General features: G+C 40.0%; 3 protein-coding genes across 6 annotated transcripts in view; all 3 read left to right on the forward strand.

The window, feature by feature from the left end:
- Positions 1-4,480: 4,480 nt before the first annotated feature.
- On the forward strand, positions 4,481-6,163 carry hoxa2b (homeobox A2b). Its single transcript, XM_042490201.1, has 2 exons — positions 4,481-4,976; positions 5,409-6,163. Exons 1-2 carry the CDS (start codon positions 4,604-4,606, stop codon positions 6,095-6,097), a joined length of 1,062 nt encoding a protein of 353 aa, XP_042346135.1. The 5' UTR covers positions 4,481-4,603; the 3' UTR covers positions 6,098-6,163.
- Positions 6,164-9,640: 3,477 nt separating this feature from the next.
- On the forward strand, positions 9,641-21,129 carry skap2 (src kinase associated phosphoprotein 2). 2 transcript variants are annotated; one of them, XM_042490629.1, is made up of 13 exons: positions 9,641-9,763; positions 10,123-10,228; positions 10,364-10,389; positions 11,685-11,783; positions 13,512-13,592; positions 13,766-13,849; positions 14,005-14,129; positions 14,493-14,556; positions 14,725-14,847; positions 15,035-15,103; positions 16,357-16,469; positions 20,439-20,542; positions 20,929-21,129. In XM_042490629.1, the coding sequence occupies exons 1-12, from the start codon at positions 9,724-9,726 to the stop codon at positions 20,529-20,531; spliced, it is 1,023 nt and encodes a 340-aa protein (XP_042346563.1). In that variant the 5' UTR covers positions 9,641-9,723; the 3' UTR covers positions 20,532-20,542; positions 20,929-21,129. The 2 variants fall into 2 exon arrangements, with proteins under 2 accessions (XP_042346563.1, XP_042346562.1); XM_042490628.1 differs by having other exon boundaries at positions 20,439-21,129.
- Positions 21,130-26,333: 5,204 nt separating this feature from the next.
- LOC121945405 (uncharacterized protein C7orf31 homolog) overlaps positions 26,334-26,950 on the forward strand; it is a 64,433-nt gene continuing 63,816 nt past the window's right edge. For all 3 annotated transcript variants that reach the window (XM_042489559.1, XM_042489558.1, XM_042489561.1), the window contains exon 1: positions 26,334-26,425. The gene's annotated coding sequence lies outside the window, so the exon portion shown is untranslated. The remainder of the gene's footprint in view (positions 26,426-26,950) is intronic.

Genomic DNA, 26,950 nt, shown 5'->3' on the forward strand with positions numbered 1-26,950 from the left:
TGGGACATTTTGTTCAGGTTTCAAATGGTTAAATTGTTACAAATAATCAATAATCAACACATGTATGTGTAAACACATGTTGATAATCCAAACAAACATGCAAAATTTTCCAGAGGCAAGTCATCACTTCCCTGTTTTCCAGGAGCTGTACAGGACTTCACTGGACTCCAACTGAGCGATGAACTTGAGGTCCTAAAACGTGTGAGATTCCCCAAACCTTCTCTCCCTTCCTGGTTTCCCTCAACACCCCCCTCAACCTCACCCTTTCCCCCTCCCTCACCCCCAAAGGTCACCCACATGCAGCTCATTAAAACTCTTATTCCTTTTTGGGGAAAACTGTAAAGATAAGTATAATGAAATAGTAACATTACAAATATACTACATAAATTACACTACACAAGCCTTCAGTGAAGCCTCTTAAGTGTATGGCATTCCTGTCTGATCCCTCCCGAATGTTTGGATGCATATCTTCCATGTAAACAGCTGCTTGAGGAACCCTCCTGCAGGAAAACAGAAAGTTGCTTGGATGCCATTTGCAGTGACCTCTCAGGACCCCCATACATCAAACCTCATGACATCGCTGATGACAGAGGAGGCCACAAGTGAACTCTGGAGGAAAAGTTCAGGGGAGTAAAGTCATGAGCACATGTGAGTCTGTTTCATCCACTTACCCTCACTGCTGCCAATAGTCTGTTGTTGTGGATAGTGAGATTACTCCAGATTAGACTCTCCAGATTCAAGATAAATAGCACCAATTAAGAATTTTAATATGTGAGTTTTATAACCTAGGACAGTTCAATCAATATTTGTGAACATGAGCTTCTCTTTAATAAAGCCAGAAACCAATGCCGTGAGTCTCAAACTTGTGTTGTCAGAGGGAATAAAGTCTGGAGCTGCTCCATAGACAATGAATGGGAGCCTGGTTTTGTGGACCCATGTTTGTTTTCCTTTTTTTTCAGTTAAAAAAAACCCCAAAACTTTTTTATAACCAAATAAACATTATTCTATTGTAGTGTTCTCTACACAAATGTACCCATTTACTTAGAATATTCCATGGGTGCTCTCAGTGTCATCTTTAACATCTTTCACCATTCATTATGGAGCAGCTCCAGACTTTATAACCAATGACTTCAGGAATTTGAGTTTCAGCACTTTAGCTTTTGGAATTAGGAGAGCTGTTTATGTTTAGTAATATTCCTGGACTGCCTCAGACCATAACATTATGAGTTCTGACAATGAACGTATTTCCCCTTTAATGTAGTTTTTTAAAGGAAACAAGCTTGGAGTTTGCTTTTTAGAGAGCTTGTTAGCAGTTTACAATCCCGAATGCAATTTACTGCTTTATTATTATTATTATTATTATTATTATTATTATTATTATTTGTCAATCTCACATCAATTGAAAGTAGTAGTTAAATGTGAAAGTATAGTATTTGTTTCAACCCTTCCTTAAACCATTTTTATATCAAATTTCGCCCACAGAGCAGTAAGAAAAGACACTTGAATCACAGAGGCAGAGAACTGACAGACTTCTTAAAAGGTGGGTTGTGTAGGTGGGTATCTGTTTTATTCCTTTGTTATGATCCCTCATGTTTCATAATTTTGTCGTCTTTGATTTCCTGAGAGGCGACAAAAACCTCCCAGAATGACCGTATCTGTGATTTTATCTGCACATGTCCACGCTCAAAACAGTTTGATTTGCGGCCCGTTAACGCGCCTGAAGTATCTGTCAAATCTTCTCATAATTCCAGGGAGCTCAATAAATAAACGTGTAATGTGAAAATCCTGTCGTGAACACTGCTTTGTTTCCAGGACACACACACACACACACACACACACACACACACACACACACACACACACACACACACACACAGAAACAGACACACGGACTTGGCTTGGCTTAAATGTGTTTTCCAGAAGGACTGTGCAGCTCAACTTGTTTTTTTCAGATTCCCCCCACAGTGTGACTATAAGAATATAATGTGATACAATGCAGCGTTAACGACGGCAACAAACAACATGCAATAAACACTTTAATAAACACTATAATTTTACCAAATATATTTCCAAAATATTACATAACCTCGTCTGTGCAGAATGTTTAGTTTAACACAAGTGCAATTGCAATTGGGTATTTACCTTCTTTTGCGCAATGAAAAATTAAACAGATGCACATTTTGTAACTGTCCACTTATTTATTTTTTAGCCTGGTTATGCATTTGCATCACACTTATCATAAATGGAAATAATTCCAAAACAAAAGTATAGGCTATAAGGAGTGACTGAAAAAAAAACAAAAAACAAACAGTGGTCGCACGTTTGGCCTGCTTGATTCCCAGATGTCTCTTGTTGTTTCAGAACAGACGGCAAACGCGCCGCTCCTCCTCACAGCTCCTCCAGACACCGTCTTCTGTCTGCATTCGATCAACAAGCAGCAAATTGCAGCTTTATGTCTGCAAATTTCCGAAAAAGAACAGGACACAAATCAGAATTTACAAAATATAATTGCAATATAAAGTGTTCCTTTAATCTCAGCGTGCAGTGTTCAGGTTCTCTTAAATGTTTTAGTAGTGTATTCAATTTTCTGAAGGCTCTTTGTTCTCTTTGCACCATTGTTCTGTTTCTGCACCTGTATCAATTGCGCTCTAGTCATACGATCTAAGACACAATTTGTGATTGATGAAAAATAAAAAAAATAATGAATATGATTAATTTCGATAATAATTTGCAAAAATGCCCGCAAATGTGTGACAATGAGCACAGATGGAATTTGATTAACTACTAGCAATAAATGACAAGAAATACGTTATCTAAAATTTCTAAGCCAGATTTTGTTTTCCAGTTACACTATTATAGACTATTATTCGTTCACAGCAGGATCTGCATAATATTTAGAGTACGCCCATACAAAAAACAAAAACAAAGTAAAACTATACATTTCTTTTAATTAAATCAGACATATAAAACAAACTTGGTAAAACTGAATTATTCTGGAAACAGAGGAAGCCAGTGAAAGAGAAAGATATGAGACTGAATGGGATTTCTGCTGAATGCCAACACCCACTCACCTCAGCAAACAACTGATCCTATGTAAAAGCTGCTCCGTTCGTTTCTATACCACTAACCACGTCCTCTCCTCTCTTCTGTTTTCTCCATGCCAGTTTAGTCCTTTTTGAAAACGGAAAAAGGTGTCAGTTTCGTCTTAAAATGGTTTTCTGATTCATTATCGAGCGTGCGTAAAAAAAAAGCTTTTGTGCGTAATGGCCGTGCGTCTCATCCGCGCCTCAATAAGAAATCCCTACATTTCTAATCTGAAAACTTCCCCTACAGCATCACCTAGAGTGGCTGTCCTCGTCCTGGCCATATATGATCTAAGGGAGTGTTAGATGGTTTAAATGTGTTCTTAGGGCAGGGAGCTGTCAGACCTTTTGGCGAGAAAGATTGATCACACGCAGGCTACCAGGGCTCTTTGTTTAGAGCCTGAGCAATAAACAGCCATCAGATCCCCACCTTTCCTCTGCCTCACACTACAGTGGCAAATCATTTCTGCTCTCTCCGCTATGCTATAACCAATAATGCTGAGGTGTAAGGATGATGACTTAGGTCAACATTATCCCTATAGGTGAAATAAAATAAATGAAATGAGATGTGGGGCAGGGAGCTATAAACTGTAAAATGGTGGCAAATGATCGTTAAATAACCTAAACTGCTTTCTTAAATTGACACATTTTTGCAGGAGGTATCCTTTAAAGACTTCACTTATACAGCTATACAGTTGTATACATCTATAATATCTATGTATGGAGAAGTCTAACTAGATATTTAATTGCGCCAAAATTGGATGAACCCAAAATCACATTGAAATTTATTTTTAAAAACTATCTCTCTCCATCTCTACCACTCTATCTCTAGATCTGTCTATCTACCTCTCTCTATCTCTCTCTCTCTCTCTCTCTCTCCTCTATGGTGTGTGTAAATGTGTGTTGGGGGAGGGGTGGACATGTCGTTGGATGTATGGTGCAGCTTTTTCTCTCCAAGCACACCTTCAACAAAGTCTCAAGATTAACGCCTTGGCACTGATAACGACTGTAGGCGTCGCCGCGTTATGAGACACAAATGTGACTGCTGAAATGATTTGTGGAGTGCCACGCTACAAATAAATGCACACGTGCACGCGCATACCAGGGCTCACCCACGCGTAATCATACGGCGTGGACGCGCAAAGAAGGCACGGTTTTTGGGTGGAGTGTGTGTAGGGTGGGGTTGGGGGGGGGGGGCAGTGGTGAACAAACTGACCCTGAAAATGTGTAAATAAAGCAACCCCTACCCCCGGAATAAGGCGTTACCCCTCCGAGTTTCTCGATCAATCACAGGGGACAGTGGCTTCTTTTGATAAAAACCCCAAATTGTCATTGGGCAGATGCAATCATGTGACAAGCAGCACGGTCTAATTCCAACCATGTCCTCATGAAAGCAATAGTTTATGGCATAGAGGTCTCCATACGACTATATCCAGTTTAGTAGTTTATGACAATAAACTGCTTAATAATTTGAATTAACTTTTAAAAAAATCAGCGAGTTTCGGGACAAGCGGGAGGAGATGAATTACGAATTTGGGCGAGAAAGTGGTTTCATCAACAGCCAGCCGTCGCTCGCTGAGTGCCTGACATCTCTCACTAACCCTGTCGGTGATGCATTTCAAAGTTCATCAATCAAGAGCTCGGCGCTTTCAGAGTCGACACTGATTCCTCCTCCTTTTGAGCAGACCATCCCCGGCCTGCACCCGGGCATCCACCCACGCCACAGCCGCTCAAAGCAGACTCTGAAAGGCTGTAGCCCGCTGCAGGCTGCATCCCTACCCCCGGAGTACCCGTGGATGAAGGAGAAGAAAAGCATCAAGAGAAACCAGACTGTTGCTGCTTCTTCTTCTGCGACAGCGACTGACTCCTCACCACTCTACTTCTCCCCCCAAGGCAAGACATAATGATTAATAACCTCTATGTAAAAGGCTCCTCATTGTCTGAGGATTCCCCCTCAGCACGGAGCTGCATCCCGGGCCTTGAGCAACGTGGGCGTCCCTTTTAGCCAGTATAGGATTTTGATTTAAGCATGCTTAATCTCATCAAGTAACGCACTGACTTGTGATGCAGTGTAAGAGTGTTAATGTTTGACAGTAATGGAGAGTGATAGATTATTCCTACACGGGCCAGCAGCTGGCATGTTCATTAATCTTCACCCTCCGTCCTGTCCTGTCCACGCAGACCCATCATATTCTGCCGGATGCCCATAAATCTTCCCAGTGCCGGTGCTTGCTTACCACAAGTTTCACCCCACAGAGCTTATTTTCTCCAAACACAACCGTGTTTTATTCTTCTGTGATTAAAAAAAATGGTTTATTTTTTTAGGTTCCCCAGAGGTACCAGAGGTCGGTGTTGGCGGTGGAGGGGCATCCCGGAGGCTGAGGACTGCGTACACCAACACCCAACTTCTGGAGCTGGAGAAGGAGTTTCATTTCAACAAATACCTGTGCAGACCGAGGCGAGTGGAAATAGCTGCTTTGCTGGATTTAACGGAGAAGCAGGTGAAAGTGTGGTTCCAGAATCGGAGGATGAAGCACAAGAGGCAGACGCACTGCAAGGAAAACCGGGACAGCGAGGGGAAATACGCGTGTCTGGACGACGGGCCGGAGGACGAGTTTGAGCAGGCGGAGGAGGACAGCAGCGCAGCCGGGACGCTCCTGGAGAGGGAGAGGTATTCCCACCAGAATACCTTAACTTCACAACATTGTCAGAACGGGCACAATGAGAACCAGAGTCCGGCTGTTACGCCTTTGAACAGCAATGAGAAAAATCTGAAACATTTTCCAAACCCGGCTCCCACTGTTCCAATGTGCGTGTCAACAATAGGCCCGGACAATGATCATTCCCCGGGCCTGGACGTCTCTTTGCAGGATTTCCAAGTTTTCTCATCCTCCTCTTCTTTCTCACCAAGTTTTTCAGATTCAGCGCCGAGTCCCCTGCCTTTATCATCCGAAACTTTTGACCTTTTCTCAGAAACACTTACAACCATCGACCTGCAAAACTTGAGCTATTGAAACATTTATTTTTATTTGAAATGAGACACTTGTGCTCAGTTTATATACTCAGTTTTAGCGTTAATAGATCTCACAAATAAGGTAAGTTAATGCAAAAAAAGAAATTAGCCTGTATGGGTTTTTTACTCAAGTAGGCTGTGAGAGAAGAGTTTATTTTTTTATGGACTATATCTGAGCAGAATATTTTTCTTGAAATAAAACTCTACATTGATTGCAATCAGCAGCACTATTGTCTTATTTCACGGATAGAAAGTTTCGAGAGCTCGTTGACTTTTAGGCCTATACAGTAAAACATAAAAATATATGTTACAATATTGGCCATGAGAGAAATGAATTATGTTAATGCATAATTCATAATGCTGAGTGTACTCTCTCACACTATTCATGTACGGGTAATATAAACTGTTTAATTTAAAAACCACGGGATATTTTCTAAATCATAGTCTAAAAGTTATGCTCTTGCATAAATGCATTATTGACTTTATAATCTCAAACTCTAGAACTTGCCCAAAACAATTAGCCAAACATGGGCAGTGAACAATATGAAATACAAAAAAATGCAAATTATATAAATTTAAAATTTTATATAGTTGCATCCCTGATTTTTTAAAAAAATATCTTTGTTTATTTTTATAGGTTTAATTGATTTTTTTTAACATCATCAAGGTTCCCCTACCTACCTCAGTGATTTATCTGACAAAAAACCCCCAGCAAAACAAAACAAAACCAAAAAAAAAAAAAAAACAAAACCGCAGATTCATTACCTGCGCATGTTGAAACCCAGAAAAAGAACATTTGCAGTGAGAATTGCCTGCTATGAGTCCCAGGCCAAAAGCTATGACTTTTCTTGGCTCTCTAATTAAATTTTATTGGCTATAAAACTCACAGCACTGAGGGTGCTTGTTTATAGCCTGATCCGCAGTGTAATACAATCTTTCTGAATTAATAATCGCGTTTTATACGCCGTTTTTTCCAAAATCTTTTTTTAATGATTTATAATTATGGAAAGTTTATTCAAAACAGCCTACATAAGACTTTTTCTTTTATTCCAAATTGCTGTAAATCATAATTTAATAGTGTTATGTAACCATAACACAGTAGCGCAAATATACCATCAGACAAAAGTGTATTTATTGCATTCATTTATCGTGAATTGTCATAATGAAGGTAAATTATGTAAATGTGGACCAACCGGCTTTCGTCCCTGTTTACTGCTGCGGGATCTCCTCGCCGACTAGTTCAGGCTCGATCGGCTGGATAAAGCCACAGCCGCTGTTTCTTTATTAAGGACAGTTATTAAATGTTTAGGAAAAGTGGTTGATGAAAAGCCAAATATTGTTCCAGGAATCACAAGATTAACAATCAGACCGATTGATTATTCTGACCAGAGTCTGCAGGCAGCGTGATTCATTTATAGGCTCTGTGTCTCTGTAGGCTACTCATCGCGTTGCTCTCTGGATGCTGCGGTCAGACTCAGAACCTCATAGCAATAAAAATAAAAAAAAGATGTGAGTTGAGGTGGTAAACTGCTTTTACTACTAAGATATGGCACTCAATGATGGCTAATTGCAATCATTTTAAAAGTAGATAGTAAAAGTCTAGAAAGCACAGGAGAGGAAAGGCAGTCAGATTGGGTTTGGTGCTGAAGCCACTGACCCCATTTTAAATAACAGTGTGTAGTGTCCATAGACTACACTAACCAGAATTAGGACATATCATGATATTTATTAACTTTTTAAAGTTTATTTTTTAGAGCACAAATATCATACTGTGCCTTTCCCCCTCATTTACAGGTTTCACCATGAAATCCGCAATGTGCATAATTAATCACTGCATAATCAAATTCATAAATCATGATTCAATTGCTTCTGTGGTCATATGAAAAGAGTGTGGTGACTTTGTGCAGTGAGTAGATTACAAAGAGGTATGAGTGATAAAAAGGGGAAGAAACCAACTGCAAGGAGGAGTTTGTGAGATGACAGAAAAGTTGAGGAAACTTTATGGGAAACTAGATACAACTCCATGCCAGCAAATCCCTCCCTTTCTCCCTACACACACACACACACACACACACACACACACACACACACACACACACACACACACACACACACACACACACACACACACACACACACACACACACACACACACACACACACACACACACACACACACACACACACACACACACACACACACACATAGAGGTCAGAGGTCAAGCTGGCTCTCCTCTCCTTCTCCAAGCTGGGAGGAGCTACTGCCAGGTCAGAGGGGGGTCAGGTTTTAAATGACCTCAGAGGGTTTGCGGCTCATAAAGAATTTATTGGCTACTCAGATAACTTTGAACAGGAAGTGACATCAGATGATGTATGCAGAAATTAAAATTTGAGCAGAAAATGATCTGAGGTTTAATTTTGTATTAAAAAGTGAAGAATGCAGTTGTATATTTCATGACAATCACCACCTAAATCCAAAGGTCTGATGTGCTTTTTCTCAGTATGATTCTGATTTTAGGGGTCTCTATAAAAAGTGAAAAAAGAAGTATCACCCATATATTTTTATCAAGTATCTTTGGGTCTCAATCACCAAACAAAACTTTTTCCTCTCCCACAAAGTGAAACAAGACAAATAGACCAATAGGAAAGACCAAAATAGATATTGATGGTAATCTTTCCAAAGCTGTTGGGCTGAAACTAAAGTAAATGAGGTGTTCCTGGCAGCACTGACATACACCGTCCACCACCTGCAGCTACAAGTACAAACTGAAGCTCTTCAGCCCCTCCAGAGCTGCACTGACATTTCTGTGTCATTCCTCCACAACAACAGGCTATACAGTTCAAAGGCTCGGTGTTTAAACCTGGATTGGGTGATACTGCCCTTCAAAAATGACTAATGAATGACTGACACCTTTATGAACAATATGACAAGCAGCTGCTTTCACTGAATACACCAACAGGCACAGGTTTGACTAAAAGAAGTTAATGTTTTGTTCATACTTGATTCAGATATGGAAGAAGAAATCTGTTTGTGATTGATTGTATAGAAACTGATTTAAATCTTACAAATGAGATGCAAATGATGCAAACATTCAAAACGTGATTTAAGAATAAACCAGTGCAGCTGAAGACGAAAAAAAAGAAAAAAAAACTGGCAGAGAAACCTCCAGAACAGTTTTTCTCTACTATTAATAATGCCTGTTTAGATTTACAATGTTGACATATTCATAAACCCAAAGTGCTTGCATCATTGTAAAAAAAGACACTCTCAATGTGTCCAGTTAGTCAGTCACACTTAAGTGCCAAAGAAATATTATCTGGAATCAATCACAAATATGATCATGCGTTTATCCGCTGACTTTATTAGTCTGTAAAGACCCGCTGCTCCATTAAAGCATCAACTCCCGTCATCAGTAGCAGTCACAAACTATGTACACACACACACACACACGCAAAAGCTGATAGACCAATAAACGTCAGTGTTGAACAACAGGAAGGGTTTTCTGCAGCGGAACTGTGTGGTCAGTGATAAATAATTAGCAGATTAACTTCCGTGTGCTGCTTCCGTGTCGTGTGAAGTTTCGCCTCCGGACGGTCCACCGCTGACTGCAACAAACTCTCAGGACAATGCGTGCGATTCCCGAGGAGTTAACCACGCTCATCTCAGGTAAACATCTTAAATCAGAGTTTATTTGTTTGTTTTCCGTGTTTATCTCGAGCTTGTGTCACAAAGTCCATCCTTTAAGAGACCGTTTTTTAGAAAGAGGAAGCGCAGACTCAATATGGATGACTAAGTTTTTAGTCTGTTGCACTTTGTCCATCTCGTCAGCACCTAAGTGCTGCTATATTTCACTCATCCATGTTGTTGTGTATCGTACAATGCTGGTTTGACGTCAAAGCTGCTGTGCTGTTGTGCTTTTTTAAGGTAATATGATCTCCAGCAGGACTGGACCAGTTAACAGCTGAAACAAAACGCCACAGTGCACATAGTATGAATGTTATACCTGGTGTCTTTTTTTGTTTTAGATCTAGAATATTTCCTCTCTGATGGATTAAAAGGGGAAAATCTTAGCAAGAAGGCAAAAGAGAAGAGGGAAGCCTTTATCAAACGGATTAAAGAGGTCAAATTGGGGTATGTCTGTTTCCATTTCACAACATCACTTCCTGTATGATGTTTGGTTGTAAATATGTCACTTAAGCTGATATTTAAAGATTCTAATGAAATATGTTAAAATTGTAAACATGCCTCCTCATTTCTCCCCAACAGTTTCCCACAAGACTTCAAGGACAAAAGTGAGTGTTTCTTAGGCTTTATCTTCCCAACCTGGGGTTCAGGACCCACACAAGAGGTCACTGCATGAATCTAACGGGTCACAAGATACATTTTTATGAAATCAGGATAAACCTTTTACTAAACCTCATACTCAAGAATGACAACTCAACAATTTCAAAATTCAGTATATTATTCCCATACAACTTACTCTGCAGTCACTTGGAATCAGGCAAATGTATGACAGCTGATTGAAAACAGCTTTTGGAAGCAAGGGAGATACATACAAACTGATGGATTAGTGGAAGGGTAAAAAGAAACACACATTGCAGTATGTTGCAATGTTGATGTTGTATTTTTTTTTTTTACCAAGAATTGAAAAACAGTTATATTAAATAAAATTATTTCATGCCTATTATTTAATATTCCAATAACTGTCCGTATCGCTCTCGTTTTCTTCTTGTGTGAGGGAGCTATGTAAACCCGGTTGTACATTCTGCAGAGCTGTATTGCCATCACAGGAATTCTGTCTCACCTAATTTTTACCTTCCTGTTCTTGGTAAAATGATATCCGGTTTGCTGTCTACAGTCCCTCCGATATCATGTGAACGCAGCATCAATGTGCTTATGACAGTGTACAAACAACCGCAGCATAACATTTTAGACATATAAAGAAAGATAAAAACACAGACAAAACACAGCAATGCATAACTCACACCCATGATTGCCAACTAGAGGTACAACAATTAGCTGGTGAATTGATTAGTTTATTGAAAAAAAGATTAATAATCTCAGTCACTTTTGAAGCAAAAAAGTCAAACATTTGCTGTTTCCAGCATCTAAAATATGAGAATATGCTGCTTTTCTTTATCTTTCATGATAATTAAGAGTCTTCAGGTTTTAGACTGCTGGTTGGAAAAAAGAAGAAATTTTAAAATGTCTTTGGGCTATGGGACATTATGATTTGCATTTTTCACATTTTTCCTTTCACATTTTATAGACTAATAAACTAATCGATTCATAGTGAATATATTCATTAATTATAGCCCTATTACCAATTTAGAGTGTTAGAGGAATCTAAACTCTGCTACTGAAAATTATTTTGTCTGAATTTTCTCTATTTTTCTTTCCAGATGAAATACTTTACTTACTTTTAAAACTTCTCCAAACAGTCTGAAAAGTTAAAAAAAAAACAAAAAAAAAAACACCTTTCAAATGAACAGCTCTCACCTCATAGATCTGCACATGAAGTTGGAAACCACTGTATTAAAACATAACATGTGGCACTGCTACACAACACTTTCTGTGTACCCTAAAGGTGGAGATGACTCGGATGACTCGGAGGAAGTTGACAGCAACAATGATGGAGGGTCGCTGCAGTCTGAGCGCACAGACAAGGATGAAGAGGCTTGCGAAGGTAAACCACAAGCACTTAGCAGATGTCCAAAAGTTGACTTGCTAACTGCTAACAAGCTCTGGATTAAAGTATTGAAAATTGCATCTTGGCATGAAAATATACAAATCTTTGGGTCTGCTCCTCGGAGAAAGTGACTTTGAGTGGCACAATGAGGGAGACATTCCAGCTGTAACTTGGCAACATACTTGGGAAGCAATTTGGGGGCACAACTGCTACTCCCACCACCTCCTTCACCCCACCCCTCTGACAGCTAGAGCATGCTTTATTGCTCTCAGCTGCAGTCTGGGGACTGAACATTACTGCCATGGCTGTAGTCTGAGAAAAAACATGCCTCAGTGTACAGTAGCTTTAACTCTGTACGCTCCATTGTGGCAATCTATGTGAGATTTTGTATTTACTTTTATAAATAGAGTATCAGGGAAATCCTTGTGAAATAGCGATTAGGGGTCTGGGGTTTATGGGCTGCAAGCAGCTGCCAGTTTTATGGCCGCTCTTTCACACAAAGCAACTTTGACACAGCAGTTGAACATTTGCATTGAAGTTGCATGCTGCAAGAGGAATCTCCTCCAGTGTGAAGCAAAACACTGCTTAGTGTAGCCTCCATGGATTTGACTGCTTATTTTAACATCAGTCAAATTTCTACATGATAAACTTGAAGAATACATTATTATTTTATTCAGAAACCCATCTGTTTATGTTTTTTGAGGGACAGTTCACCCTCAAATCAGACACAGCGTCAGTTTACACTTATTACATGAAATGCATACAGTCTCTTCTTAAAGTATACTTAGAACGCTGGTTAAAAACTTAATTTTGGTGTTTACCTCCTTTGGTTAAAGCAACAAAAGCAAGAGGTTAGGTTTAGAAAAAAAGTCTTGCTTCAGCTTGAAAAAAAGTATGATTGTGTCTAATGTAATGTACCCTTGTGTGGCCATTGTGAAGTTTCTCATGTGACATGCGCCACTAGCATAGTATTCTTTATATACTAGCGCACTACATTGTTATTAAAATTATCGATTAACCCAAAAGGCCGCTGTTCATATTCATGAGGAAATTCAGAATTTGTGTCACCCAGCCACCTCCCCTCCCACCCACTCCATGCAGACTTATTTGATCTTTATACAGTGGCAGTTGCTCAGAGCGCCAAAAACTGCCAACATCCTGTACGTCTCTTGTGGCCGCTGAAGATTGCTTCAGTGTGTTGATATCTGATGCAGATGGCCACTGACCAAGCGTCAGTATTTGATGAGATGGGAGTAAGACTGAGGTGCTTGTATATGCTTGTGGAATTACACCCACTAACTGTACCACCATGCAGAAGAAGCTTAGCAAGCTAATGTTACAGCTCAGCAGAGGAGAATACTATTGATGTTTACATCTTGCACTATCAGTAGGAGAATCTAATCAGTGAGTAGATGCATGCATTCTGACAGTAATATTGGAGTTTAGTTTTTTTTTGGTGCTTTGACTACCACAAGTCAAGTTCCATCTAGTTCATTAGATTCAAGAGAGGGCAGAAATCTCCATGGTTGATACCTCAAAACACTCTGCAACTCACACCAAAACAATCTAGATCGATACACATCACTACAGGTAAGAGGAAAAATATGTATTTTTGATTTGAGGATGAACTTTACCTTAAACTTTTTATAAACAAATGCAATTTCCTCTTTGCATATTATAAGCACTTTTAAAGGATGATGAAGGCTTTCCTCAACTGTTCTCCAGGTGCCCAGCAGTCTCCACCTGTGGCGGCTCAGGACCTGACGTCTGTCTTTAAAGCGGGATACCTTGAGAAACGCAGAAAGGGTGGGTGCTCCAACGATAAGATACAAATAATACCATTTGTTTTTTTTAACAGAGAGGATGTGGCACACTTAAATCTTAAAAAAAAACTTTAAAAAATACACAGCTTCCTAAATAAACCATAAAAACAGATATATCTCTTTCAGGTTGAGATTATTATTATTTTCCCTCCACAGATCACAGCTTTTTTGGCACTGAGTGGCAGAAGAGATGGTGCGCTCTTAGCCATCACATCTTCTACTATTACGGCAGTGAGAAAGGTACTTCAGTTTTTTTCACAATTCATCTCATTATGACTCACATACTGTTGAGGTAAATTGATGCAGATGGATATTTGGCTTTCTGCTTTTGACAGTGATATTGCAGTTGTTCTATTCAGACCATTAACAATGATGTTTTAATTTCCTGTAACCAGACAAGCAGCAGAAGGGGGAGTTCAGTATCGACGGGTACACTGTCAAAATGAACAGCACCTTACGGAAGGACTCAAAGAAAGACTGCTGCTTTGAAATTTCGGCTCCAGACAAGCGAGTTTATCAGGTGTGCTTGTCTCTCGGTGATCACTTGAGTCACTGCTGTTCTAAGTGTACGTCCTAATTGAAAAACAAATGTGGCCTTGAGATGTGCCATGTTTAAAACTTGGCAAGGCATGTGTGTACATGCACTTCATTAAGTTGTTATTTTTAAAAAGCTATTCATTCATTTGACACTGCTGCCTTTGCAATGGCTCAACCTGACACGCATATTTAAAACGTCTAGATGAGTGTTTCTAACATCCAGTTTCTTCCATGTGGAACATTTTATTATGCATAAATGCAGTATTATTTGTTTATGTTAATTAATATATGTGGAACTGCATATTGCACTGACTGCAGTTTTCATGTCTCTTCTCTTTCATCACAGTTTTGTGCGTCATCGGTGAAAGAGGCGGAGGAGTGGGTGAAACAGATAGACTTTGTTTTGAGAGGTTTGCACTGCTTGAATCATAACAGCTCAACATAATGCTTTATAATGTCAGAAATGGCAACATTTCTTTGTGAATCATAAACCAAAAATGAACAAAATTCTCTCAACGCCATTGCCAAGTGTTCATGTCTTTATGCATGAGTCAAACATAATATGTTCCCATCTGTAGATATGTCAGGCATCATCCCAGTAGATGAAGAGGAGGAACAGGAAGTGTACGATGATGTTGGACAAATAGAAGATGCAGATGAGTCTGAGCCGATCGACGAAGACATTTATGAGGAGCTCCCAGGTCAGACTGAGTGTTTATGACTGTGTGCTAACATACCGAACATAAACAAACATGTATGTCATCTCTTTTGACATTTTATTTTCTGGCATTGCAAATTTCTCAGCTAAAGAAACCACTAAATAGATATATAATGATAAACTTTAATTGATATCTCACTCACCCATAAATATTTTGTCTGTTTCTCTAGAGGATGATGTGCCCACAAAGCCTCCTCCAAAGGTGGAGCCAGCGAGCAAACCCGCTCCTCCTGCTCCAGGTATATAGTAGAAATATGTGTCAGGACTGCATAGATATAAGCAACATATTCATTTTGTGGATAAGAGTGTAGAGACTGTCACTATCTATCTATCTATCTTCTATCTATCTATCTATCTATCTATCTATCTATCTATCTATCTATCTATCTATTTTTTTTATTGCCCTGATATACCAATCTCAGATCTAGATACATATCTTAGAACAATATCAACATTTTGTATATATATATTTGTATATACAGATGATTGGATGGAACTATTATCAGTAAGTATTAGGCCATACCGTTTTTTGTGGCCATGAACAGACTCAACCTTCTGAGCCACAGTTAAGAAGAAGTGACATTAACAGAGGAAGTTTCTGTGAACATGTGCAACTGAAAGTTAACACAATGCTGGAAATAACTTTTGGCCAACTTCCTTTTACAATAAGTCACGTATTAACGTTTTGCATATGCAGAAATACCGTGCTATCTATCGTGATCTACTGTATCTATGAAAATATTAACAACATTAACACACTGAAGGCAGCCTATGAACAGGAGATAGTCTCGCTTCAGAACAATAATTAGACTGAGAGATAGAGACATTAAGCCCTAAAAAAAAAAAACATGCTCAAATGTCTTCTCCGACCAATAGTCTCAAAATAAAATAAAAAAAGCAGCAAATCCTCCTCACAGTGAAGAAGGAAACATAAACATTAAAAAAAACAAACATTTAAACATTGTATCAGCTATCGTTGCAGATCAGTTTTCTGTTGATCAAAACATTAACTAATCATTTACTTCACAATGGCACTACAAATAAAACTTTAAGAAAAACAGAGAAAATATATTTAAATTACTGAGGTGTTGCTGGAGCTATTTCACATACATCCACATTTTTAAAAATATTTTCCAGCTGTAAGCTACTCCTCTTTCTCTTTTGTGCATTGTGTGAAATTGTGTTCATCAACAGCACACTCAAAAATAGGTTGTTTTTGTACTCTGTATGCTAACTGTTTTACTGTTTTACTGTGTACTTAATTTTGTTACTTTGCCAGTGTCAGTATAGTACTTGTATAGTACATGTAGTATGAACTTGGCACACAGCTGCTGTCTGTCTCCAGTTCCATTTTAGGCTCTCCACTGCCTCCTGATGGTTTTGCTGCACACAAACAATCACTGCTGTGTGAGACCTGTAAACTTTGTTATTACTCTCAGTAGAAAATAAATCAGCGTATCTCTAATCATCTTCTTTCCCCTTCTCCATCCAGTTGATAAGAGCACAGACTACCCCAACTTCTACCAGGGCTTATGGGACTGTACAGGGGACCACCCGGATGAGTTGTCCTTCAAGCGTGGAGATGCCATCTACGTTCTGAGCAAGGTATGGCTTGGGGAGACCCCTGGTAAAACATTGATTTGTTCCTTAAGGAGTGTTTTCTTGATGCGTGGTGAAGCCAGGATGAGCTCAAACCTAACTGTGATGCAGAAAATGCAAGCTGAGGTTTGTAGTCAGAGTGGTTCTGCTGGTCTCAGACCACCTGAAGTGAGTTATTTCTAGGTCCTCAGAGGAACCGACTGTTCGTATTCTTTACTGGCAGCACCTGGCCCACCGCCTGGAGGTGGACGGCTGATGGTAAGAGGCAGACTGGGCTAGGTTCTCTCTCTGGCACTGTGATGGGGATTAGTTGTGTCACAACGGAAACTGTTTTAGTGCTGCTGGCGGAGGCTGGGCTTAGCTGGCACACAGCACCATTCCATCACTTCCATCTGGACTGTTTCAGCACGCTGCCGTTGCTGCCATGCCAGGCGGTGTGCAGCGCTCAGCCCACACACCTCTCAGACGTCTCTCTCACCTCGCCAAATAGGAATGTGTGTTCTCAGGAAACGCAGGCTCAGTCTGCTGCTCTGTGTCAGAGCAGGTGAGGACGTGTAGTGGACGCACAATTTCCGAGGCTTGTCGGCTAGGTGTGGGTGCCAGGTATTGAGAACTGAGGGGCCGTTCTTTGCCTTTATGATGTAACTAAACAGGAGCCCTTTTGTGCTTAACTGGTTCATATGAAAATGGAATTGGATTTTGATTTGATTCATTTAACAAGCTTGTTTTGAACATTGCACTGCAAATAAGTCAAGGAGTTTTGCACTTTTACAGATGCATGTCGACCCTGTGGTTTGTGTAAAAATAAAAAGAAGTGTGAAATGGGCACCATCGAGACAGGCTATATTTCCTGTCTGGTTTGGTTTCTATGGAGCATGTATTCAGCTGAGACATAGTATTGTCAGCTGGCCATGTCCATTTTCAAATTCAAGCCTGCCATCTAGTGGCAGCCATGAAGACTTAAAGCATGTGGCTGATGGGCTCCAAACATTATTTGTAAAAACCTGAATTATAAATTTGACTAAAATACATTTTAATTTTCAGTCAGGAGTATAAGACAGGGCTGCAGCTACAAGTTGTTTTCATTTTCAATCACTGTATTTATATCTCTGATTTGCATATTAAATATTCTACATTTATGTTGCACCAACCCACCAGAACAAATTCCTCATATTGTGTTAACTATACCTGGCAATAAATCTTTTTCTGATTCTGATTCTGATTCTGAAATGCTTGGTCTAGAAAATGTCAGAAAATGGTGTAAGGTGCCAACCAGAGCCCGTTGTGACATCTTTTGATTTTTTTGTCCAACCAGTGGTATCAAATCTAAAAAGAAAGGAACCCAATCTTCAAATGGGAGAAGCAGCATTTTTGTTTGATAAATGACTCAAGCAAACAATGGATTATCAAAGTTGTTCATTTTCTCTTGACTAGCTAATTGATTAATTGATTCAGCACTAATGGAAGGAAACAAATGCACAAAGCAGACAGACACCATCAGTGCTCATTGGCCAAATGCCTGTTTACGACTCCTTCTTCGTGTGTGGAAAAGGACCAAGAATCAAGTTGCCCTTTCACTCAGACTGGGAGTGCCATTAGCTGAAACCTTGGTGTTGGGGGTTGTGGCCTGCTGCGAGGGCAATGACCATAAAACCTGTCTGGACTGCAGCAGCCAGCTGCAGCTAAAGGGACAGTCGACTCCTTTCCCCTCCAGTCACTCCCTCCTCCCCCATTCTCCTTTCTCCCTCCTCCCTGCATCCCTCCCCCATTCCACAGGCCAGAAATAGCTGTGGTGTTACAGCTGCGAGACCCCCCAGTCAGGACCAGGGTGTTGATTATAGGGCCTTACTGGGAGTGAGAGAGAGCGTGATGTCCGGATATGTTGCACCACCCCCTCGTTCAAGTCACAGCACATAAAACTAATCGAGAGATGTAACATCTCACTTAACTTAAGTGGCTAGATGGGTTGATAAAAAGTAAACACCATTTAAACATGTTGCCACTATTGTCGTCATCCCTGCACAGCTCTTCACCTCATCACTTGGATAATTTGTGCTCGATGCATCATTTGCAGAGTGTTTAATTTTGTTGAAGAAATAAATTAGAGAACAGTGCTTTTTTTCACTATTTGTATAATGTGTGTGTTGTCACAGTGTGTGTATTTGTTCTCAATTTGAGTCACACCGTCCTGCACAACTTACTTGTCAGCCAGAACTGCACAATGAGGTGTTGCTGTTTTCAAAGGCTTGCTGCAGGAAGTAATGTGCACACACACTCTCTTACACACACCTCATGTCAATCTGCTATACTATCCCTCAGGGGCTTGTGAAATGTCCCCTTAATCAAGTGACATAAATGACCTATTTCTGTTTGTTTTTTGTGATGCTTAATTTGCTGTTAATATTGTATTCATGTCCTGTGTGTACATATTTGATGTGGCTTGTAAGTCAAGCCCCTTTTTATCTGCCATGATGAATGACCCATCACCAGACAACAGTCAATGCCAGCCATCACTGTTGTTATTGTAATCTTCTTGTGTCTAATACCACCATGAGATCACTTACATCCATTACTCTCTCCTGGGAATAACTGGACACAGATGTGGTCCCTCCTAGTCCCCCGAGTTTGGGCTTAGATTTGAAACATTGTGCAGGTTCCTCTTCCTTCAACCTTGTCAGGACGTGATCTCCCGAGTTGATTCATGTCCTGGGAAGACTTTGATGTGAGGTCAGGCTCTTGGCCAAAGAAAGAGAGAGAGAGAGAGAGAGAAAGAGAGGGAGGGAGAGAGGGAGAGAGGGAGAGAGGGGTATTCTCCTCTTGTCTCTCAGATCTCTCCTCCCAGCGTCCCCCTCACATCTCAGCATGCTGACAGCCATTTGGAGCTATTACTTGTCATGCTGTGACAGATTTATGTGTGATGTGCTCTGCACACACTGAGGTTTTTGTGTGGTGCGGAGGGATGTGTGTGCAGTCTCAAAAGCGACAGCGGGTAGAGAGGCACGACATGGAGCAGGAGATGTGAACTTGTTGGTGGGATGTAGGTGTTGTTTTGGAGGTGAGAGTGTAAGAAAAACAGGAGATTTTGTGAATATCTAAAGGTTATGAAAGTGCTTGAAGCTAGTGACAGATAATGTTGATGAGATGACAGGAAATGATGGGACAGAGAAATGGGGAATGACATACAACAAAGGTCCCAGACCAGACACAAACTGGGGACGTTGTGGGTCACAGATGGTGCCCTAAAGCTATACCACTAGTGCACCTTATCCTTACTAATTCTGACTCCATCTGTTAGACACACTGTCAGTCTCAAGGTCTCCAAAACAACATAGATGCTTTTCTGTAACAATGAAACTGACCCATGAGACAATACTTTTAATTTGAAGATTAATCTCAGCATTGTGATGTGACAATTGATGGTGAAAAAACAAACTGATCTGAAAATGTCTCATGAAAATGTGAAACACGTGCTGAAACACAACCAAACCTACAATTATTGATCTTTGATCATGCACACAGATAGAGAAATGGATATGCCAATTTAAACATAGATACATGCATGCAAAGGCCACACAAGGATAGATAGATGGATAGATAGACGATGGATGGATGGATGGATGGATGGATGGATGGATGGATGGATTAGGGAACCCAATATGCACACATACTCAACATGTGTAAAACATTTGTAATGTGATTGTAAATAGTTTATATGATCATGTCACTATTTATCATGTGGCCAATTTAACCTAATTGTAGTAATGATCATATGTTACAAATCTTGCACTCTTTAAGCATAGCAGCCAAATCAAGGACAGTGGTCACAAATTTGTCTTGGCTTGAAGTCCTAGATGAAATACATATGTAAACTGTTATAATGTTTGTCCATTGTTCCCAACTACATGAATTGAATTTGATCATCAGGAAACATCAACACACTCTTATCATCTTCTCAATGTCTCCACCTGTTTCCAGGAGTACCAGAACTTTGGCTGGTGGGTTGGAGAGAAAGACGGAACAATAGGAATAGTCCCCAAAGAATTCCTGATGGAGCTTTATGCTCTATAAATACACCTCATGTAAGTCACTCAGATATCATGGTTGAAGTTAGGGCTGCACAATTCAATAAATCACAATATCAGAATTGTGTGAATACGTTCCAACATACCATTATAAGTGAAGCATGCCCTCATCTACAAATCATATTTCAGATGTAAGGGAACATGCTTGTTTTGCAAAATTACCAATACATTTTTTTTTCAGTGCAAATAAAATGCAAAAATGATCATTCTCTCTGAAATGGCGACTCAAAGGCTTCCTCAAATGCAACATGATATTTTTTTCTTTGCATATTGTGCAGCCCGAACTGCAATGAACAAATTTGATCATACAGTTGTTTGAGGATCAAAATGTATAACTGACATGAATCCACTATATCATAACTAATATAGTGTGTCATTTTCAGGACCGTTCCCCCAAAAATCGATTCAAACAGACTGATGATTGGATTAAAATATTTTCATATGACTGAAATACATGTTTAAGAGTATTTTTCTACAGTTTCTGCACTTTGCACAGCTTTTTTGTATTTATTTCCTTTCCAAGGTACAGTTTTTTTCCACATAATTTCATACACTGCTTGTGCCAAGATAAATAAAGGTTTAAACAAAACTCATGTATCAGATCATATTTTTTTCATTATTTAACCTGCTGCTTAAGCCACAAGGTGGCAATAGAGGCTCTTTAAAGGTCATAGATTACTGCTCATGTAGGAGAGCTGCTCAAGGCAGAATTACCCCATACCAGTTTTGTTTTGTTTTTAGTAATTATTATTATTATTTTTTCTTTACCTTGGATACAAATCTTGAAAGTATGTTTACAGACTGAATTAACAATGACGGTTAATAAGAGACATTAAGGTAAAGATTAATAGCAGAAATCAATATAAAAACTGGTGTGATGGTGGTCTGTTGGAGTATTGCCTGTGGATAAGTGCATCTATATATAATATTTCAACTCACTGAATCTAATTTCTTGCCTTCTGTAATGCTGTGCAGTTAACATCAGGCCATTATCAATATCAAATCCTGTGTGCACACCAAATATATGTACACAACCCCCTGGATAAATGAAAAATTATTTTTCTGTTTTAAAAACTGAGTTTATTCATCTGGTCAGCACTTTTGTTCCAAGCCTCAAAGGGACACTGGGCTGTTTTTATGGCACCTGAGAGACTGTGCTGGGCAGAGGATCACAGCGTGGCAGATGGTTGGCTGTGCTGCGTGCCTGAGTGAAACGGCTGAGGTGCACTAATAAGACAGCCACCCACACAGATAGCAGGGATGCTTATCACCCTCTGAGGGGCTGTTTGACAGCAGGCGAGGTGGCGTTAGCTGGGTATATTCCTCCGAGGTTACATACATACTGTACATATCTTTTTACAGCCTCACTCACTGAAATGCCAAAGTTATACAGCAGTTTTATCTGTCAGGGTAATCTGCTTCTTTTTGGCATGCTGCGGACAAAAAGGGCCTTGTCAAGGTTTTTTGAAGGTTGAGAGAAAATGGGAAGCAAAATGCATTCATTAACCAATAACTCACTGTATCTTTCTCTCCTTCTTCCCTCTATTTTTTCCTTGCTCCTGTCTCTCTGTTTTGTTCCTGTTGAGTGATGAGCTAGTCCTCTGTCCTCTGGGTGACATTCAAAGCCAACATAAATCCTGCTCTTTACGGTGTAGTGCAGCGATAAAGCCTCTCTACTAATTGGAGATGTAATGAATTACCATAATTAGTTATTGAATATACTACATTGGATATAGAGGGGGAATGCTTTGTTTTAGGGGAGGGAAGGGATGTAGTGAAACGATGTGATATTCAGTGAACGGGGATCACCAAATAATACTATTGACTGTGGCTGAGTGTGTATATTTCCATCATTTAGGCGGATTATGTAACACTTAAAAAAAATGTTGTGGTGCTGATGTTAAACACAAATATTTCTTCACTTTAGATATAGCTCTGTGTTTAGTCATCCTTTTAATGGCAGGCTATGGGTTAGGTTGCCAAAGGCAAGTAAGGCTAAATATTGCCTCTCATTTTTATGTGCCAATAAAGGATTTCCTTAATGGATGTCAACTACACCCCCCATCCCCCTCCGTTAGATTTGGACAGCCATATCTGCAGAATATACAGGTTCTTTTATTGCAATTTAACATCAAGATATAATGTTTCATAGATAAATGCCACTGTGTCATTAATCTTGTGAGCACTAAATTACACTAATGATACCAGAATATCACTAATTAATACTTGCAACCATAAAGATACACTTTTACCAGCCAAATACATATAGATTGAGCTGCTGAGTAATAATAAATAAAATTAGATTTGCTGAGAAAGATGATGGAAATATAAAACAAATTTCCCTTCAGCACAGGATACATACATAGTCATTTTGTTCTGACAATTTAGAGCTCACATATGTTAATTATTACACAGCCTAAAAATGATAACATGCATTTATACTTTCAGTAAGAAACGCTTTGCTGCTCATCTTCTGTTAAAGGAACAATGTGTAAGATTTAGGGGGATTTTGTGGCATCTAGCGGTGAGGAACAAACAGCTGAAATTTTGCAGTTGGGATTTCTTCAGTGTTCATTTATCAGGTGGTTTTTACTGGGAGCTGAAGTATCCACAGAGGTCTATTACTTTCCAAAACAAGCAAATCAGAGAACAAATCAATGTTTCTGCGAAGCTGTTTAGCATGTTGGAGTACAGCCACTAGCCTAGCACCGGCTCATCTGTGCTCACCTTTTTTCACACATGACTTAAAATCCAGACACTCAGGAGGTTTATACTGGAAGCCAAACTATCTGCAGAGGTCTCTTCCTCCAAAACAGTTGGATTCCAATGATTTGTACTAGTAAAAACACTGAATAAAGCAGGTACATGTAACAGTGTTTCTCCTACACTGTTTGGCACGTTGAAAATGGGCTGCTAGCCAAGCACTTGCTAATGAGCGCTCACTCATTTTCTCTGGTAACTCAATGTGTGCTCACCTTATTCCTGTCCAGAGGTTTAGGAGATTTAGGAGGACCTGAATTATCCTCTCCAAATTATTCTTCTCCAAAACAAATGGACCCAGGGATTTATATCAGTAAAAACACAAAAAGCAGTTTCAAGTTTAAAAAAATAGATGATGTTGAATAAGGACTGCAAACTATGATGGCTGACGTTAAAAAACGAGACTGGCCCAATCTAGAGCCAGTGTTAGGTTTGTCCATTGTATGTTCTGGGATGCTGCAGAAACCTGGGGGTGCAACATGACAATCTCTGAAGACGAGGACCTGTTCCCTATGTAGATATAAACGGCTCATTATAAAGAAACTAAACACAACAATTATTATTTTCAGGTGATTATACACTGAAGAAAACATACTTATATTATTTTCAATTTCTGCCAATCTATCCCCCTAAATCCTACACACTGGACCTTGTTGTCTGAACTCAGGATAGTGTTGATGACCCCCATGCTCACAATGAAAGCTGCTCATCCCAGCTGAATATCATCATGTACCATCACCATTTCATACCATCACCCCTGGGGTTGGCGGGAAGACTTAAGACTTGATCTATACCACTTTAGAGAGGTAATCTTGATCAAGCTGTCAGCTGTTTCTGCTGCTCTTTAACCGGGTCATTCAGCCATAGATCACACTGCAGCTTCATAGAGAGTTTCTGTCAGGAATAACACTGCCTTATTTATGTGGTATCCCCTGGCATTTTGCAGGAAATGTATTACCTCTCCAACTGGCCCTCTGTCAGCATTCCATTAAAGCCTCTCCCCTCTGCCGGCCTAAATCTTAAAATCTGAAATAGACACTTTTTAAATGCAAGTCACTCTTAATTGAGGTCAGTTTCTGTTAACATAACTCATGGCAGCTGACAAATTAAGGTTTCCTCAGCTGGCTTATGACATTGTTAGAAGAAGACATGGCGTATTTAAAGTGAAAGCTAATGACAGGCTGCTCTTAAAATTCATATTTCTGGAATTTGAGGCTTAGATTTTCATTCCTTTCAGTGATTTTTCTATATATAATGTGCAATATTACGAGCTGGGGTTAGTGGCAGGCCAGTAAATATGAGTCTAGACAGGTCATTTATTACAAGCGCCACACCTACCTTTCTCCCATGTTGTCACTGTCTGTTTTTCCTTCTTGTTAATTGCTTTTTGCAAGCTGCAGACAGCGATGTCGAGGAAAGACCTTCATATCTCAGGAGACAAACTCCTACTCAAGTTTCGGGCCTCAAAAACGCTAACATAGTCCTCGAAGAGGATGTTACCTTTAACACCATAATGATACCATACAGTGATGAAGCTGTTGTTGTTGCAGCTTGTCATCTCTCTCACTTGCTGTATGCATCACTTTTACCAACAGGTCTCATGTCTCGGGATGTGGCGGTCCAGGCTGTCACAGGCCAGGTAGAGCTATGTGCAAACATGTCATTCAATATAAATCAGGTTTATCAAAGTGACAGGTGTTTGTCCGCCTGCTATAAACATCTCCCACGCCTCGCTCCAGCTCTATCCCCGCACAGATTATTTACAAGGCTTCAGCCTCCGTTCTCTGGCCCTGTTTACTCTCCACCTGTGACTCTAATATCAGGTCAGCGCTCCATCACTGATTTACTCTACTAGTTAGTGAGGTGAGTAATGACCCTGGATGGTCTGGGAGGATAGTTTGTAATCAGGGGAGGTCAGAGATGCTCTAACTGTAATTACAGCCCTCTCCTCACTGTACCTCTCACTGCAGCTGACTGCCTGCCAATCCTCCGCAAACTGATCACTCCTTCTCTTTTACCCCCTACAGAGTTCAATGGTTTTGACCCCACATTGAGGTCAGGGTCCCAATGTCGGCTCTTAATATAGCATCTTTTGCGTAAGACACCCCTCTGACAGGAAGTAAAGGTATAAGTGCTGAGTTACAGGAGCTTGCTGAGTTAACTGAGACACTGGATTGCAGATTGCTACCATCACTCCCACTTAATGTCAGCTTTGGTATGTGTCCAAACACTGGTCCTGCCAAGCTAACCCGAGCTAATTTAGTGCAAAGTGTAAACCACGAGCTGCTTGTCAGTGCAAAGTGAACAGGCTCATGGGGTGGACAGTAACATACATCATGCGGATTACGAGTAATAACACCAAGGTAACAAAAGTTTATTTGCTGCAATTAGACACAAATTACACATACTGAGTTTTAAAGCCTCCAAATTCTTAAATCTGACAGTTTTAGACCAAAAAGCATCCAGAAAATCATGCAGGGAGATAAAAATGGCATTTTTTTTTATCTTAATACTTAAATTAACATACAAAACATGGGGAAATAAAATCTCACTCACTTTCTGGTGGCAACTGAATTGAGGAATTCAGTATTTCTGCTACTGCACAAGATTAGAAAATATTTAAACGTTTGTCCAAATCAGCACTTATTTAAAGGTCAAAGGTTACATGTCATTTCCACATACAGGGTATGCAGAAACTTAATTACCCAGCCCAAGAAGCTAACACATAGTACAGCAAAGTGCATAGCATGGACAAAGAGCAGAAAAAAGGGTGTGTCATGGTCTGCTCCTCTGCTCTCCTCTGCCCCTATCTTCAGCTCCTGCTTATTCTCTCTGATCAAATTTGTCTCTTGGATTTCTCAGACCTGCAATTTTCTATCCGACCACCAGTTGGCCCCGTACTTTCCTCCAGGCCCATATCTTCACCTGTTTTCCATTTTCTATTACCTGGGCTTCCCTCCCCACTCACACAAATGTTCCCAGTTACCTCATCAACCTCCTGCCATTGTCTCAAGCTTGTTGTCGGAGTATCTGCTCACATTCCCATGTGGGTTACCAGCATTTTTGGGTTTTCCTACTGACAGTTCCTACCTGACCATCTGATATCCATCTCATCTGCGTGTAAGCCTATTTTCTTCAATTAAAGTGTGTTTTCTGAATCCACCTTTTCTGAATGTGACCTGCATTTGGGTCCTCCCTGCCTGTGCTGCTTCACTCAGCCACAGCAGGGTGCAATGATCTCTCAGTATGGGCCTTTCTTGGCAGGCAGTCAGCATTATGAGCAGTCTAACAGTTTTTATGGATACATGACAATATGGATACAAATGTAAATAATGTAGTAAAACAAAATCATAAGAACGAGGAATGTGGAGAAAATAGCGCTAAACAGTGCTGTGAAATGAAGAGCATAACTAAGTATACAGTGTGAAAACAGATAAACATAAAAATATGTAGTGTTTGAGGAAAGGGTGGGGTGCGGAATTTATGTGATTATGTGGTGGGTGGCAAACATCTGTTTACAGTATTACATTCTATACATTTCAACTTTAGGCTGCTCCTTTGGTGTCAGTGCAGTTCCCTTCACCCCCTTCAAATCATTTTTCAGTTTTGCTTGCTCTTTCAGTGATGTTAGGGCCTCCTCTGCCT

Source organism: Plectropomus leopardus, chromosome 7 (assembly GCF_008729295.1).
Source record: "Plectropomus leopardus isolate mb chromosome 7, YSFRI_Pleo_2.0, whole genome shotgun sequence".
NCBI lineage: Eukaryota > Metazoa > Chordata > Actinopteri > Perciformes > Serranidae > Plectropomus > Plectropomus leopardus.

What these genes read in the sequence shown, in the direction of transcription:
- skap2 (XM_042490628.1), top strand. Translation starts at nt 9,724, where the DNA reads ATGCGTGCGATTCCCGAGGAGTTAACCACGCTCATCTCAG. An exon ending in GGATGAAGAGGCTTGCGAAG is followed by an intron (nt 11,784 to 13,511) that starts GTAAACCACAAG and finishes ACTGTTCTCCAG; the next exon opens with GTGCCCAGCAGTCTCCACCT. An exon ending in CTATTACGGCAGTGAGAAAG is followed by an intron (nt 13,850 to 14,004) that starts GTACTTCAGTTT and finishes TCCTGTAACCAG; the next exon opens with ACAAGCAGCAGAAGGGGGAG.
- hoxa2b (XM_042490201.1), top strand. Translation starts at nt 4,604, where the DNA reads ATGAATTACGAATTTGGGCGAGAAAGTGGTTTCATCAACAGCCAGCCG. An exon ending in ACTCTACTTCTCCCCCCAAG is followed by an intron (nt 4,977 to 5,408) that starts GCAAGACATAAT and finishes TTATTTTTTTAG; the next exon opens with GTTCCCCAGAGGTACCAGAG.